Raw genomic sequence first — 13,851 nt, 5'->3', positions numbered from 1 at the left:
TGCCCGTTTCTAAAATAATTAATGCAAGCCACTTCAAAGCAAAGATGATCATGATGAGAGGGCTATGCATAAATTTTCCTTAAGTGGAGGAGGGGTTCTGCATCAGCCTTTCCCCTTCTTTGACCTTGCCCATCTGGTGCCAGTTGTATAATGAGGTGTGCAGCAGCTGGAAGCCACATTGACTGCAGTCTGTTGCCGTTGGATGGTAAATGTGCCAGATCATCTGCCCTTCCGAGAGTTTTTCCTCAGAATCTAATGCACTAGGTGTCAGTTTAAACTGACACCATTACCACCTGCATTCCTTTCTTGCAGTTGTGTTCCGCAGACACCACTGAGGTCAACATGTGTAATGCTGGCTTTGTGTCATAGATTGTATTTGGGAAGTAGCCAGGATTCATTTACTGTAACACCCATCCAAAATGTGTGATAAGTTTTACTTGGTCACTAAAATTTGCAGCATAATGGACTACTGAAGGAAATAATGATAAATGTTAACAGGTATTATTTATTTATAACTATACTAGCCCATCAGAACAGGTGGAAAATATTTGCTATCTTGTCAGGTTAAAAGCTTTGTATTTTTTAATGAATTAATTACATCACTGCTATTAATTCTGGTGAGGGGGAAGATATGTTTCCACCAAAGGAACTTCCCATCAAAGTAAAGTGCTCCTTCCCTCCACTAGCCTGCAGTCACCTTTGGGCAAGTTGTATCACCTGCTTAGCCTCCCCAGTCAGGGTCACATGAAGCCATGGGAGCAGGTGGTGGATGGTTGTATGCGCAGCTGGTGCAGATCGCATCCTTGCTATGTGATACTGACGCCAGGCAGACAATCTCTGAAGAGTATTGACGATGGCTGGGTTCACCCGTCTTGCAGAGACACTGCCCAGAAGAAGGCGATGGTAAACCAGTTCACCAGCTGTTCATATGACCACCCACCACCTGCTCCCATGGCTTCACGTGACCTAGAATTGGGGTCTAAGCAGGTGCTATCCCTTGCCCAAGGGTGACCTGCAGGCTTGTGGAGGGAAGGAGCACCTCATACCTCTCTTGTCAGAGACATATCTCCACCCTGCCACCCATAGTTAATCTTTAATATTCCCTATTATGAAGCACTGACTTGTCTGTTCTGTTTCGTGGGACTCAATGCAACAGTAGCATTGCAGGAAAGGGTTTAAAAGCAATTTGGTTACCCTGAAATATTAGTTAGAATTCTAAAAATAAAATAGATGCATAAACCATTGCATGTGTCTGAAAGCATAAAACCAGAAATCATAATGATATTTATCAAAAACTTTTTTTTTGGAAATAAATGTTCCTGCAAGATTTGTCTATGGTAATCAAATCCATCAGAGACTTTAGTTTTAAGAGAAAGTAATTACTTATATAATGAAATAAAACATATCAATCGAGTTGTGTGAGTTTTCTGTTTATATTTTAGATGGCAAATAGAGTCAGAGTCATTGAAAAGTACAGCACGGAAACAGGCCCCTTGACCCATCTAGTCTGAGCCGACCCATTTAAACTGCCTACCCGTGGACCTGAACCAGGATCTTAGCCCTCCATATCCCTACTATCCATGTACCTGCCCAAACTTTCCATAAGCTCAAGTTTGTGCTGGTAGGCCATTCTACACTCTCATGACCCTCTGAGTAAAGGGGCTTCCCCTCATGTTCTCCTTAAACTTTTCACCTTTCACCCTTAACCCATTGTAGTCCCACCCAACCTCAGTGCAAAAAGCCTGCTTGCATTTACCCTTTCTATAGCCCTCATAATTTTTGCAAATCTCTATCAAATCTCCCTTCAATCTTCTATGTTCCAAGAAATAAAGTCCTAACCTATTCAATCTTTCCCTATAACTTGGGACTTCCAGTCCTGGCAACATTCTTGTAAAATTTCTCTGTACTCTTTCAAGCTTATTTACATCTTTCCTGTAGGTAAGTGACCAAACTGCACACAATATCCAAATGAGACCTCACCAACATCTTATACAACTTCAACATAACATCCCATCTCCTGTACTCAGTACTTTGATTTATGAAGGCCAATGTGCCAAATGCGGTCATTGTAACCCTATCTACCCGTGATGCCACTTTCAATGAATTATGGATTTGGATTCCCAGATCCTTGAGTTCAACTGCATTCCTCAGTGCCCTACTGTTCGCTGTGTAAGACCTACCCTGGTAGGTCCCACTGAAGTAAAACACTTTGCATTTGTCTGCAACTAAATTCTATCTGCCATTTTTCAACCCATTTCAGTCAAAGAAAAGTACAGCGCAGATGCAGACCCTTTGGCCCATCTAGTCTGTGTCAAACCATTTAAATTGCCTAGTTTCATTTACCTGCACCCACACCATAGCCCTCCACACCCCTCCCATCCATGTACCTATCCAAACTTCTCTTAAATGTTATAGAATTTTGTAATAAATACATTGTTATAAAAGACATCCTTAATAAGATTCTTATTATTCTCAAATACTTATTGTATTAACTTACCACTTCATGCCTTTGGGAGATTTTTGTGCTGTTTATTTCTTTGTTAAAAGTAGCAAAGACAGAGATGGATTATAGGCACTCTAAGTGTTTATACAATAACATGTTAGACAGTCACCAGCTGTAGTAGGTTCTCCTATCATGAAGTGGTCTGAAGCTTGTAATTAAATTTATTATATATTATGCCTGGTTAAACACTGCATAAGCAAATGAAAAGGCAATTAATGTGCTTCAATTTATTAAAATTGAAATACAAAATATTTTTCAGCCGTTCCAATATCAGTATGGAGATATATTCATCACTTTCTCTGTCATAACTATATGGAAATATGCAATATATTAACTTTTGAATTATTACTATAATTGGTGGTTGGGATGATACATTATAAGCAGAAAAGCACACACAAAATGTTGGAGGGATTCAGCAGGTCTATCGAGAGGAATAAATAGTCAGTATTTCAGGCGAAAACTCATCATCAGGACTAGCTTCATCACTCAATGTTGATGAAAGGTCTCAGCTCGAAACGTGGACTGTTTATTCCTTTCCATAGACGCTGCCTGACCTGCTGAGTCCCTCCAGCATCTGCAGAAGCTCTTGTGTTTACATTATTAAACAGAGTTTTTATTTTCTTTGTATTCATTGCAAAATGCCTACCTGATTTTGTTACAGTGTACAGTATTGAAAAGCAATTAATATACAGTGAAAGTAACACAAACTATAGCTGAGCTATTAAATTTAATTTTGATTTTATTTGCAAGTTGAAAAATTAAAAACTAGTTAATTATTCCTTGAATCCAGTTAAGGAATGTGGTGACACGGGCATAAACACCCGGTTTGTTCTTCACTCCACAGTGATCCCCCCAGCTCACTATTCCATAGATCTCATAGCGTCCATCTTTCAAACAGGTCAGTGGTCCTCCTGAGTCTCCCTGTACAAAATGAACAGCATTGCATTAATCTATTGTTCTCATTTCTTTATGTTTATTCTGTTCCTCTTCTAATTTACACTACTGAGCAAAAATCTTAGGCACATGTACATAGCTAGGGTGCATCAGACTTTTCCAGAGTACTGTAGTAATTTTATGTGTTGCACTGTATTGCTCCTGTAAAAAGACAACAAATTTCATGACCTATGTGAGTGATGATAAACTTGATTTAGATATAGGTCTCTGTTGTGCACTCAAAGTGGGAAGGGGGCAGGGAGAGGGGAATCATGGTTGGAAAACAGGGAAGGGAGAAGAAAGTACCAGAGAGACATTCTGTAATGATCAATAAACCAATTGCTTGGGTTCAAATGACCTTGCCTGGTGTCTCTGGGCTGGGTATGTCCGCATTCCTGCCAAACCCGTCCCTGAAACTCCTTTGCTGCCACCTGTTCCACACACTTCCCAAGGTACTCCACCCTCACCACTCCCAACGTCCTTTGCTCCCTCCTGATTTACAAACTCGCTCTCCACTCCATGCTGACAAATACAGTACTGTGCATAAGTCTCAGGCACCCTAGCTATATATATGTGCCTAAGACTTTTGCATAGTACTGTATATGTTTGACTTCTGCTTGTTATATTTAGTTGAGAAATAGTTCGCTGGAATCTTGACCAAGAGGTTCTTTTATATCATTTTAGAGACTGGGAACACAGTGCTGTGGCCCTAGTGACATGGGTTTTATCCTGACTACTAGTGCTCAGTGCAGATGACCTGCCTGGTATCTCAGGGCTTGGAGTGCCTGCACCTGCACTTGACTCTCTTTCTCTGTCACTTGTCCCACACCCTTCCCGTGGTGCTCCTCCCTCGCCTTTTGGTGTAAGACTAACAAACAGCTTGCCCTCGTGTGCTGAGATCACAGCATGTACAGCTGGTCTCTATATGTGGAGTACAGCATGTATAGAGTCCACAGCTGGTCTCTATATGGAGAGTGGTGGAGTGGGTGAGTCTGGACCTCAGTGGAGCTGCTGTGCATCCATATTAGAACATGTTGACTATTACGGGTTTGCTTCAGAACTGCAGCAGGGCCGATACAATTTGGCCCAAGTACCTGGAATTATATCCATTCTTCCAAACTGAGGTGACCAGAAACTAACTACAGCAAACCTATGGCTTCCTTTGTGTAGATCAGATAACGTAATGCAAATCCTGGACTTCTCAAAACAGATCTGTGTAGGATGGAGCTGAGAGAACAGAACAAGTCATAATTTGTGCTTTGGGAAGCAACAGTTCTCTGGAATATTGACCAAGTGGTTACTCCTTTTATGTTATTTTACAGACTGCGAGCAGGGAAGAGTGCCGCTGTATTCAAAAGTTTATTTACAGTAATATTTTAGAACTCGGTGATTTAAGAAGTCTATTTCACAGTTAGATCCCCCGCCCAGCAGTTGTCAGCTTTGCCTCTTCCTTAAGTTTGTTCCTAGCTTCAAAGTCTAATTTTCAATAGCCATTGTCAATCATCGTCTACATGATTATGTTTATTCTTGGCTATTGCCTTCTTCTGGGCAGTGTCTTTACAACAGGGGTGACCCCAGCCATTATAAATACTCTTCAGAGACTGTCTGCCTGGTGTCAGTGGTTGCATAACCGGGACTTGTGATATGCACTGGCTGCTCATACGACCATCCACCACCTGCTCCCTTGGCTTCACTTGAACATCCCCTCTTCTGGCCTAATGGCAGAAAGACCATTGACAGGGCATTTGAAAGTGGTTGGAACTTGGACACTACCCTGCATGACATGATATCCTAGGAACTTACTTATTGAGATACAACACTGAATAGCCCTTTACAGCCCCTAGAGCAGCACTGCCCAGCATTACCCGATTTAATCCTAGCCTTATCGCCTAATACAATGACAAATTAACCTGCCAACTGGTATGACTTTGGACTGTTGGAGGAAACCCACATGGTCACGGAGAGAACGTACAAACTCCTTACAGGCAGTGGCAGGAACTGAACCAGGGTTGCTGGTACTGTAAAGCATTGTGCTAACCACGACACTATAATCATAACCATCTTTGTTGTATGAGGTACAAATCAAATCATTGGTATGACATTTCCACCTTGAATTCAGTTTTACCAGGGTTCAGTGATGACACTATGCAGTTTTGATGTTAAGAGCTTGATAACAGTTTTGATACCACCTTATATCATCTTGTAAATATAACCAGAATATATATGGTCAGTGTCAGTGTTGTAACTATATGTTGCAGCTTGGGTAGCGATACAAATAGTTCTGAAACAGGTTTTCAGTACCACAGCTGCATGTCTTGTTGTTTAGCCTTGGCTGTTTCTGATGCCCTCAGAGTTTTCTTGGTATTGTGTGGAGTGAATTGACTTGTCTAAAGCCTGGTTTCCATAACGATCACTGGAGGAAGATGAAATGGAACTCATATTGAGCAGTTCCGACTGGATGTAGTTGCAAATTTTTCAGCCTTGCCTTTAGCACTCACATGCTGGGCTCTGCCTTCATTGATGAAGGGGATGTTCATGGAGTCTTCTCCTCTTCCCATTGACCACTTAATTGTCTTGCATTGTTCACAATTAGATGCGGTAAAATGGCAAAGTTTTTATCTGATGCATTGGCCAAGAGATTCCTCAGCTCTGTATATATCAAGCTGTTCTTGCCGTTCAGCATGCATATAAACCGGAATTTCATGGAAATTGTGAGCCCCTGGATGTTGTGTATCATTTTAAAGTCAAGGAAGCCTTACTGAAGATTTGAAACAAACTAGAGCAATGGAAACAGTCAACAGCTCAGAAATCTGTGGGAAAAAACCAGATCCAATATTTGATGGCCAAGAACCCATCTTCAGAGGTGCCCTAGTGATGGGGTCCGGGATCTGAAGTTTTAACTTTGTTTCCTTATCCACAGGTGCTGCCTGTTCTACTACGTTCATTTTCCTATTTCATTTTGGATTTACAGAACCTATGGGTTTTTGTCTGATTTTCCTCATTTGCAAAATTGTATTTAAAAGCAATACATTGGAAAAGTCTTACAAATGGTGGAACTTTGAACTTTGACAAAATTAAGTCTATAAAAAATAGGAGAAATGTACAAAACTTTGAGGCTTGAGACAGAAACTAAAAATCAAGCAGATAAATTTTAAAAGTCTCAAACAAACTAATAAACAGGAGGAACCATACAAAAGACAACTATATGTAGCTAAAGAAAGCATTAAAATGCAAACAGAAAAGAAAGGCAAATTATAGAGTACAGCCAAAAGTGCTTTAGGACCAAGTTTGTGGTAAAGGGAAGGTCATGGACCAGATGGGTCTATTAGAAGATAAATTGGGTAAAACTATTACAGATGATTAGGATATAGGAAACATATTGAATAGATTTTTCACATCAATTTTCACAATTGAACACTGTAGGCAAATTCCAGCCAGAGTGAATGAGACTCCATGAGCCACAGAACCTTTGTAAGTTAGAAAGGAATGGTCCGGAATTTGCACCAGTAATGACCGCAAGATTACTGATGCTCTCTGTTATTATTTGAGCAGAAGTGACAGCAGTGGTGGGATTTCTGCCCTTTCCTAGTTTAACTGAGCATCTCTGAGGCTGCTGTCAACAATTTAGTCTCCACGGCTCGGCTGCTTGCAGTCTTTCCCATTGTGGTCGAGAGAATTGACACTTCCATTTAAGCTATTCATGAATGAGTGTCTTTGCAAAATACCCTGACAATTTTACACATTGCTAATACATTTATAATGACCCATTTTAAGCTACACCGTATGCCTAAGCAAACTATCTGGTCTTAGCAAAAACTACATTTCTATATAAGTACATTCAATATAAGGAATATTTAATACAATAAGAGATAAACTCTTCTTCAGAGATTTGTCTCCATTAACCTCAATGAAATATTAGGAGTTTATTGCAATCCATCGTGAGTTTAGCATACACAAAAGGGGACTAGTAATATCGAAGGTCGACCTCGATAGTAGGGAAGGCATAAGAGTGACTATACTACCTGAAGTGATTAAGGAAAGCTGATCGGCCTCAAAAATTGCTGGCCAACTTTTATCAGTGTGCGATAGAGGGCATACTAACATACAGAATGACAGTGTGGTACTCTAGCTGCAGCAGGACAGATCACAAAGCACTCCAACAAGTGATTAGGATCATTGGGATTCAACCACCAGACCTGGAGACAATCTACAACTCTTGATGCCTATGGAGTGCTCATAACATCAGTGCCCAGAAACTGTCTGTTCCATCTTCTGCCATCTGGTCGGAGATACAGAAACATCTTAGCCAAGACAGTAAGACTGAAAAACAGCTTCTTCTTGAAGGCTGTTCCAGTATTATGGACTATCAATGTCACTTGTTGCATGTAAATATTGGATTTAAAAAAAAATTAGCTGTGTTGTAATTTAATTGTAAATATAAGCTTTGCATGGACTGGAGTAGCACTACAGTCCTGTTGTCTTGAGCAATGAGAATAAAGTTCTATTCTCTTCTAATTTCTGTCCTTTAGAATTACAAATTTTTGCATTATCTTAAAAACTACTAATGATTACCCAGCTTTTTGCTTAATGGCACACACGTCAGAGTGTATTTTTACCTGTTTGTATATTGTTAAATAAAAACTATTAAAAAATGTGACTTTTACTATTTGGCCTGCTAATACTGAGAATTGTGATTGGGTGGCAACCAACTGACTTTATGACATCACAGGTGTTACACCTAGAATTCCCATTGACATTCAGAAAAACGAGTGGTGGTGGGGGGGGGGGGGTGGGTGGAGGACACACTTATCGCAGGGATTATTAACCCTTTGTGGTAAACCTTGCTTAAAGTCAGCAGAGAGTACCACTACTATATGTATGTTTTGAGCTGAGAAGAAGTTACATGGAAAATACAAAAATGAAACAGCCGAAAAATTAGTTGAAGTAAAAGAAGGAGATCATGGAGTCACTTTTTAATTTATTTATTGAGATGCAGCACCTTTCCATCAATTCGAGCCTCACCACCTTGTAATCCCCCAATTTAATCCTAGCATAATCACAGGACAATTTACAATAACCAATTAACCTAACAACTGGTACGTTTTTAGAATGAGGGAGGAAACCGGAGAACCCGGAAGAACCCACGCAGTCACAGGGAGAACATACAAACTCCTTACAGGCAGCAGTGGGAATCGAACCCTGGTCATCTGTACTGTTGAGCAATGTGCTAACCACTATACTACTGAGTCATAGAGCAATGCAGCCAGGAACCAAGCCCTTCAGCCCAGCTTGTCCAGGCTGACTATGATTCACGTCTAAGCTAGCCCTATTCACCTATGTTTGGCCATATTCCTTTAAACCAGTGGATTCTAACCATTTGTATGCCATGGACCAATACCGTTAAGCAAAAGATCTGTGGACCCCAGGCTGGGAGCCCCTGCTTTAACCTTTTCTTATCCAGGAACCTTTCTTCTAAATTGTCTTTTAAATCTTGAAATTTTAAATCTTAAATTTAAATCTTAAAGAATTTAAATTGCAAAATAATGAAGATCAAGCTTATATATTTCAGAACTCCAGAAATAGGGAATAAATAGAGGATGATCATGACTCAGGAAAGAATAATTGCATAATCATGGGTCAGATGTTCACTTTGTTATTGGGAAGATCATTCATCCAGTATGTGCCGTGTCATGTGACAGCGATGATCATGGTCTTTCTATAACCATGATTGTTCTTGGCAAACTTTTCTGCAGAAGTGGTTTGCCATTGCTAACTTCTGGGCAGTGTCTTTACAAGATGGGTGAGTCCAGAGGTACCCTTCAGAGACTGTCTGCCTTGTGTCAGTGGTTGCATAACCAGGACTGGTGATATGCACCAGCTGCTCATACCACCATTCACCAGCTGCTCAGAATCCTCATATTAAACCCATTTGTTTTCTGAAAGGAGTAAACAATATTCACAGAGTCTGATTATGTAATTCTACGCTGACTTCTAGCCTAATCCCTGAAAGGGACAAGAGAAATCTCCATAATATTAGTGATATAAGATATGAGGAATAGATCTTCAAAAAGTATTTGTAAAGTCACAGCTTTGTGTAATTATATCTACCGTGGTCTATACACCTCTTGTCCACTTCTCTCTGTTCTTTTCAAAGAACCCAGAAAAATTGTAGTTATTCAAGTATCAGTTTAAATGGTCATCTAGCTATTGGGTTGCCATTTTCACTGTGTTATCTTCCCTATAGGGTGGCAGTGTGACAATATGTCTTTACCAAAGGAGGAGTACGGTGCTCCTTCCTTCTGCTAGCCTGCAGGTCAACCTTGGACAAGGTGAAGCACCTGCTTACCCTCTCCCAATCAGGGTCACATGAAGCCATGGGAGCAGGTGGTGGATGTCATATGAGCAATTGGTTCCTATCAGAAGCCCTGGTTATGCGACCACTGATTCCAGGCAGACAATCTCTGAAGAGTACTAATAATGGCTGGGGTCACCCATCTTGCAAAGATGCTACGCAGAAGAAGGCAATGGCAAACCAGCATTGTAGAAAAATATGCCAAGTACAGTCATGGTCAAGTTCATGATCACCCATGTTATACTCATGGCACATAATGACTGAATGAACTATGTTATTCAGTTAATCCTTGCTCCTATGTCTTATGGTCTTATAATTCATAGTGTTAAGTGTAAATTTCCTACTATCATCTCAAGGCTGACTAGCTGCAGTGATGGAAGTTGGGTTACACATTTTTGCCTCAGTTGTCTTATTTTTATGCGATGTAAATTGAAGCCCTAGAAATCATAAACTTCAGCTTTGCCGCTACTCTGCTGCACCTTAATATTAGTTCTGCAAGTGTGAAGTTTAGACCTTAGTGATTTGTTTTACCTATTGTTTTCTCCTATTCTGTCCCATATCCACCTCTAGTGAAATAAAACATTCTGCCTTGAAAATTCTATTGGGTGGTATCTTTTTCACGGGCTCTACACAATTTGTATTCCCTGATTTCCAGTTCGCTGAATTTTCTTCCAAGTTTCCTGTGTGGATAGCATTGTCACAATGTCTGTTATCCAAACAAGATATCTGGATATATAAAGTCGTGTCACTGGCAATATGAATGGTTTGGACCACTTGTGCAAAAGGCTTCACAATGAACGTGGGGCAGCCCACAGCAGATAATTGGGAGCCCTCCTCACCCTTCCCTGATGCTTCAACCTGACCATACCTTCAACTGGACGGGGGGACTCTTACACTCAGGGGCTACTTTATCAGGAACAGGTAGTGGAACCCAGTGTGGCTTTATGCTGCTGCAGCCTGTCCACTTCAAGTTTCAACATGCTGTGTGCCCACAGATGCTCTTCTGCAAACCACTGTTGTAACACATGATTATTTAAGTTACTTTCACCTTCCTGTCAGCTTGAATCAGCCTGGCCATTCTCCTCTGACCTCTCTCATTAACAAGGCATTTGTACCCACAGAACTGCTGCTCACTGGACTGGATGTTTTTCTGGGTTTTTTTGCACCTTTCACTGTGATCACTGGACTGTTGTGAGTGAAAATCCCGAGAGAGCAGCAGTTTCTGAGGCAACCAAACCGCCCCGATTGGCACCATCAACCACTCCATGGTCAAAGTCACTTAGATCAGACGACTTCTTCATCCTGATGTTTGACCATGTCTGCATGCTTGTATGCATTGAGTTGCTGCCACATGATTGGCTGATTCGATACTTGCATCAGTGAGCAGATGTACGGGTGTGTACCCAATAAAGTGGCCACTGAGGGCATAGACTGTGCACTAACAATGTGGGTGGCTTGGGCCATTTGTGCAAAAGGATTCACAATGAACGTGGGGCAACCCACAGCAGACTTTCGAGATCCCTCCTCACCCTTCCCCAATGCTTCAACCTGACCATACATTTAGGTAGAGGAAGGGACACTTATAATTTGCAAATGAATCATACATTGATTCACAGTAAAGATTAATGCACTTCTCCAGGCCTACAAAAATACCTTATGGATTGATAAATATACCTTCTGTTTTGATGCATTTAACTTAATTTTTTTGCATATATATTTATGCACATGCTTTCTAGACCTGCTGGAAAATATACTCCCAACTAACCAAAGATACAGATGGATCATTAAAGGAATCAGAATGAACGTAAAAAGGTACAACCCACCTGGCAAGCATCCACTCCACCTTTTTCTAAATTTCCTGCGCAAAACATTGATGCATCAAGGACACCACCGTAAGATCTCACTCTGTTGCAAGATTGTTGAGAGATTAACTTGACAGATGCATCCAATAAATAATCTGAACTGTTCCCTGGAAAAAAGGAAAACTATTGTGTACAAGACGATAAGACACTCGAGCAGAATTAGGTTAGTTGGCCCATCAAATCCGCTCTGCCATTCCACCATAGCTAATTTAATAATCTTCTCAACACCATTCGCTTCCCTTCTCACCCTAACCTTTGATGCCTTGACTAATCAAGAACCTATCAACCTCTGCTTTTAGTATATTTAAAGACCTGGTCTCCACAACTGCATGTAGCAATGGATTCCACAGATTCTCCACTTTCTGGAGACATTCTAGAGAATTTCCTTCTCATCTCTGTTCTGAGGCTACATGCTCTGGTCCAGGACTTCCTCACTATATGAAACATCCTCTCCACATCCACTCTTTCTAGGCCTTTCAATATTCAATAGGCTTCATTAAATCCCCCCGCCCCATTATTTCAAACTCCAATGAGTACAGGTCCAGAGCCATCAAATGTTCTCCATATGTTAACCCTTTCATTCCCAGAATAATTCTCATGAAGCTCCCCGCTCCAAAGCTGCTCACAATACTCCAAGTGCAGTCTGACCAATGCCCTAGTTAGGATTTCTATTTCTATGCTGCAGAAATTTCACTTCAGCAGTTTTCTGCAAAAGCTGTGTGTCCTGCTGCTAGAATGTTTTGGTTTCAGCTAAAGATAAGAAGCTCTGCAGTTCAACTTAGGAATGTAGTGTTAGCCAATCAGGATGGTGTGATCTGGAGACAGTTATAGAGAGAGCAGGGCAGAGAGAGTTTTATGATGGTCAGTAGTCTGGTTTAGGGACTTTTGGCTGTGGATAGGGACAGGAGGGATGATGCCAAAGAACGCCTTTGGAAGGAGAGTCCCTGTTGCAAGAAATGCATTGTGAAGATGAATGGCTCCAAGGAGCAAGTGCAATACTCCCGAGAGACAGAGCTAGTTTGCTTGAAATGGTCTTCAAAAATCTGGTGGATATTTTCATGCGGGTCCAGTGCATGAGTAAGAGATACACATGAATATCCAGTTTTGGAAGACACAAGCTCCAACAGATTTATGCACATTGGACTGGCTTTTCTGTAATGGGCCCTTTCCTTTTCCTAATAACTCTTTGAGAAAGCTGAAATGAGCAAATATGCTTTCTTTACAATTTTATGAGGTATACGATTTGTTATTTCTTGCCAATCAATAATTGTGTATGGGCAGTATTTACATAATATTCACTCAACTTGTAGTTTCTTTAATCAGAACACCATGAAGTTCCTGTTTGGTTGAACCCCAAATCATATTGACTCTAGATGTATATTGTTTATGAAAGATGGCCTTCTCACTGCCAAGTCATGGGACTGATAGCAGAGGAAGCTGACGAGTCAAGTTTGCATATGTGCCTAGTGAGGGGGTTACACTTATAAAACTTCAGCATTATATCTTTGCTCTTATATTCTAATACTCTCCAAATGAATGCTCGCATTGCATTTACCTTCCATACCACCGACTCAACCTGTTAGTTATTCTTGAGGGAATCCTGCACAAAGACTCCCAAGTTCCATTGCACCTCTGATTTTTAAATTTTCACCATTTAGAAAATGGTCTACACTTTATACCAAAGTGCATGACCTTACACTATATTTGATCATCTACTTCTTTGCCCATGCTCCCAATCTGTCTAAGTCCTTCTGCAGATTCCCTGCTTCTTCAACACTACCAGCCTCTCCATCTATCTTTGAATCGTTCGCAAACTTGATCACAAAGCTATCAATTCTGTCATCCAAATCATTGGCAGACAATGTGAAAAGAATCAGTCACAACACCAACCCCAGCACAACACCACTGGTCAACTGCAGCCATACAGAAAGGGCCCCTAATTATTCCCACTGTTTGCCTCTTACCAGTCAGCCAATTTTTGATCCATGTTATTACCTTTCTTGTAATACCATGAGCTTTTATCTTGTTAAGCAGCCTCTGTGCAATAGCTTGTCAAAGGCCTTCTGAAAATCCAAGTAAATAACATCCACTGATACACACAAAATGCTGGTAGAATGCAGCAGGTCAGGCAGCATCTACAGGGAGAAGCGCTGTCGACGTTTCGGGCCGAGAACCTTCGTCAGGACTAACAGTATCTTCCA

The 13,851-nt window shown here is 40.9% G+C and overlaps 1 protein-coding gene across 2 annotated transcripts in view; it reads right to left on the bottom strand.

Annotated features, from left to right (window-relative positions):
- Window positions 1-2,715: 2,715 nt before the first annotated feature.
- Window positions 2,716-13,851, bottom strand: part of LOC140715481 (hyaluronan-binding protein 2-like) — a 52,383-nt gene continuing 41,247 nt past the window's right edge. For both annotated transcript variants that reach the window (XM_073027781.1, XM_073027783.1), the window contains exons 12-13: window positions 11,612-11,757; window positions 2,716-3,424 (exon numbers count right to left, since the gene is read on the bottom strand). In XM_073027781.1, the coding sequence (XP_072883882.1) occupies window positions 3,269-3,424; window positions 11,612-11,757 (302 nt within the window). In that variant the 3' untranslated portion in view covers window positions 2,716-3,268. The remainder of the gene's footprint in view (window positions 3,425-11,611; window positions 11,758-13,851) is intronic.

This window comes from Hemitrygon akajei, chromosome 23 (genome assembly GCF_048418815.1).
Source record: "Hemitrygon akajei chromosome 23, sHemAka1.3, whole genome shotgun sequence".
Classification (NCBI taxonomy): domain Eukaryota; kingdom Metazoa; phylum Chordata; class Chondrichthyes; order Myliobatiformes; family Dasyatidae; genus Hemitrygon; species Hemitrygon akajei.
The sequence above is the reverse complement of the archived record's forward strand: the minus strand, read 5'-3'. Positions and strand labels throughout refer to the sequence as shown.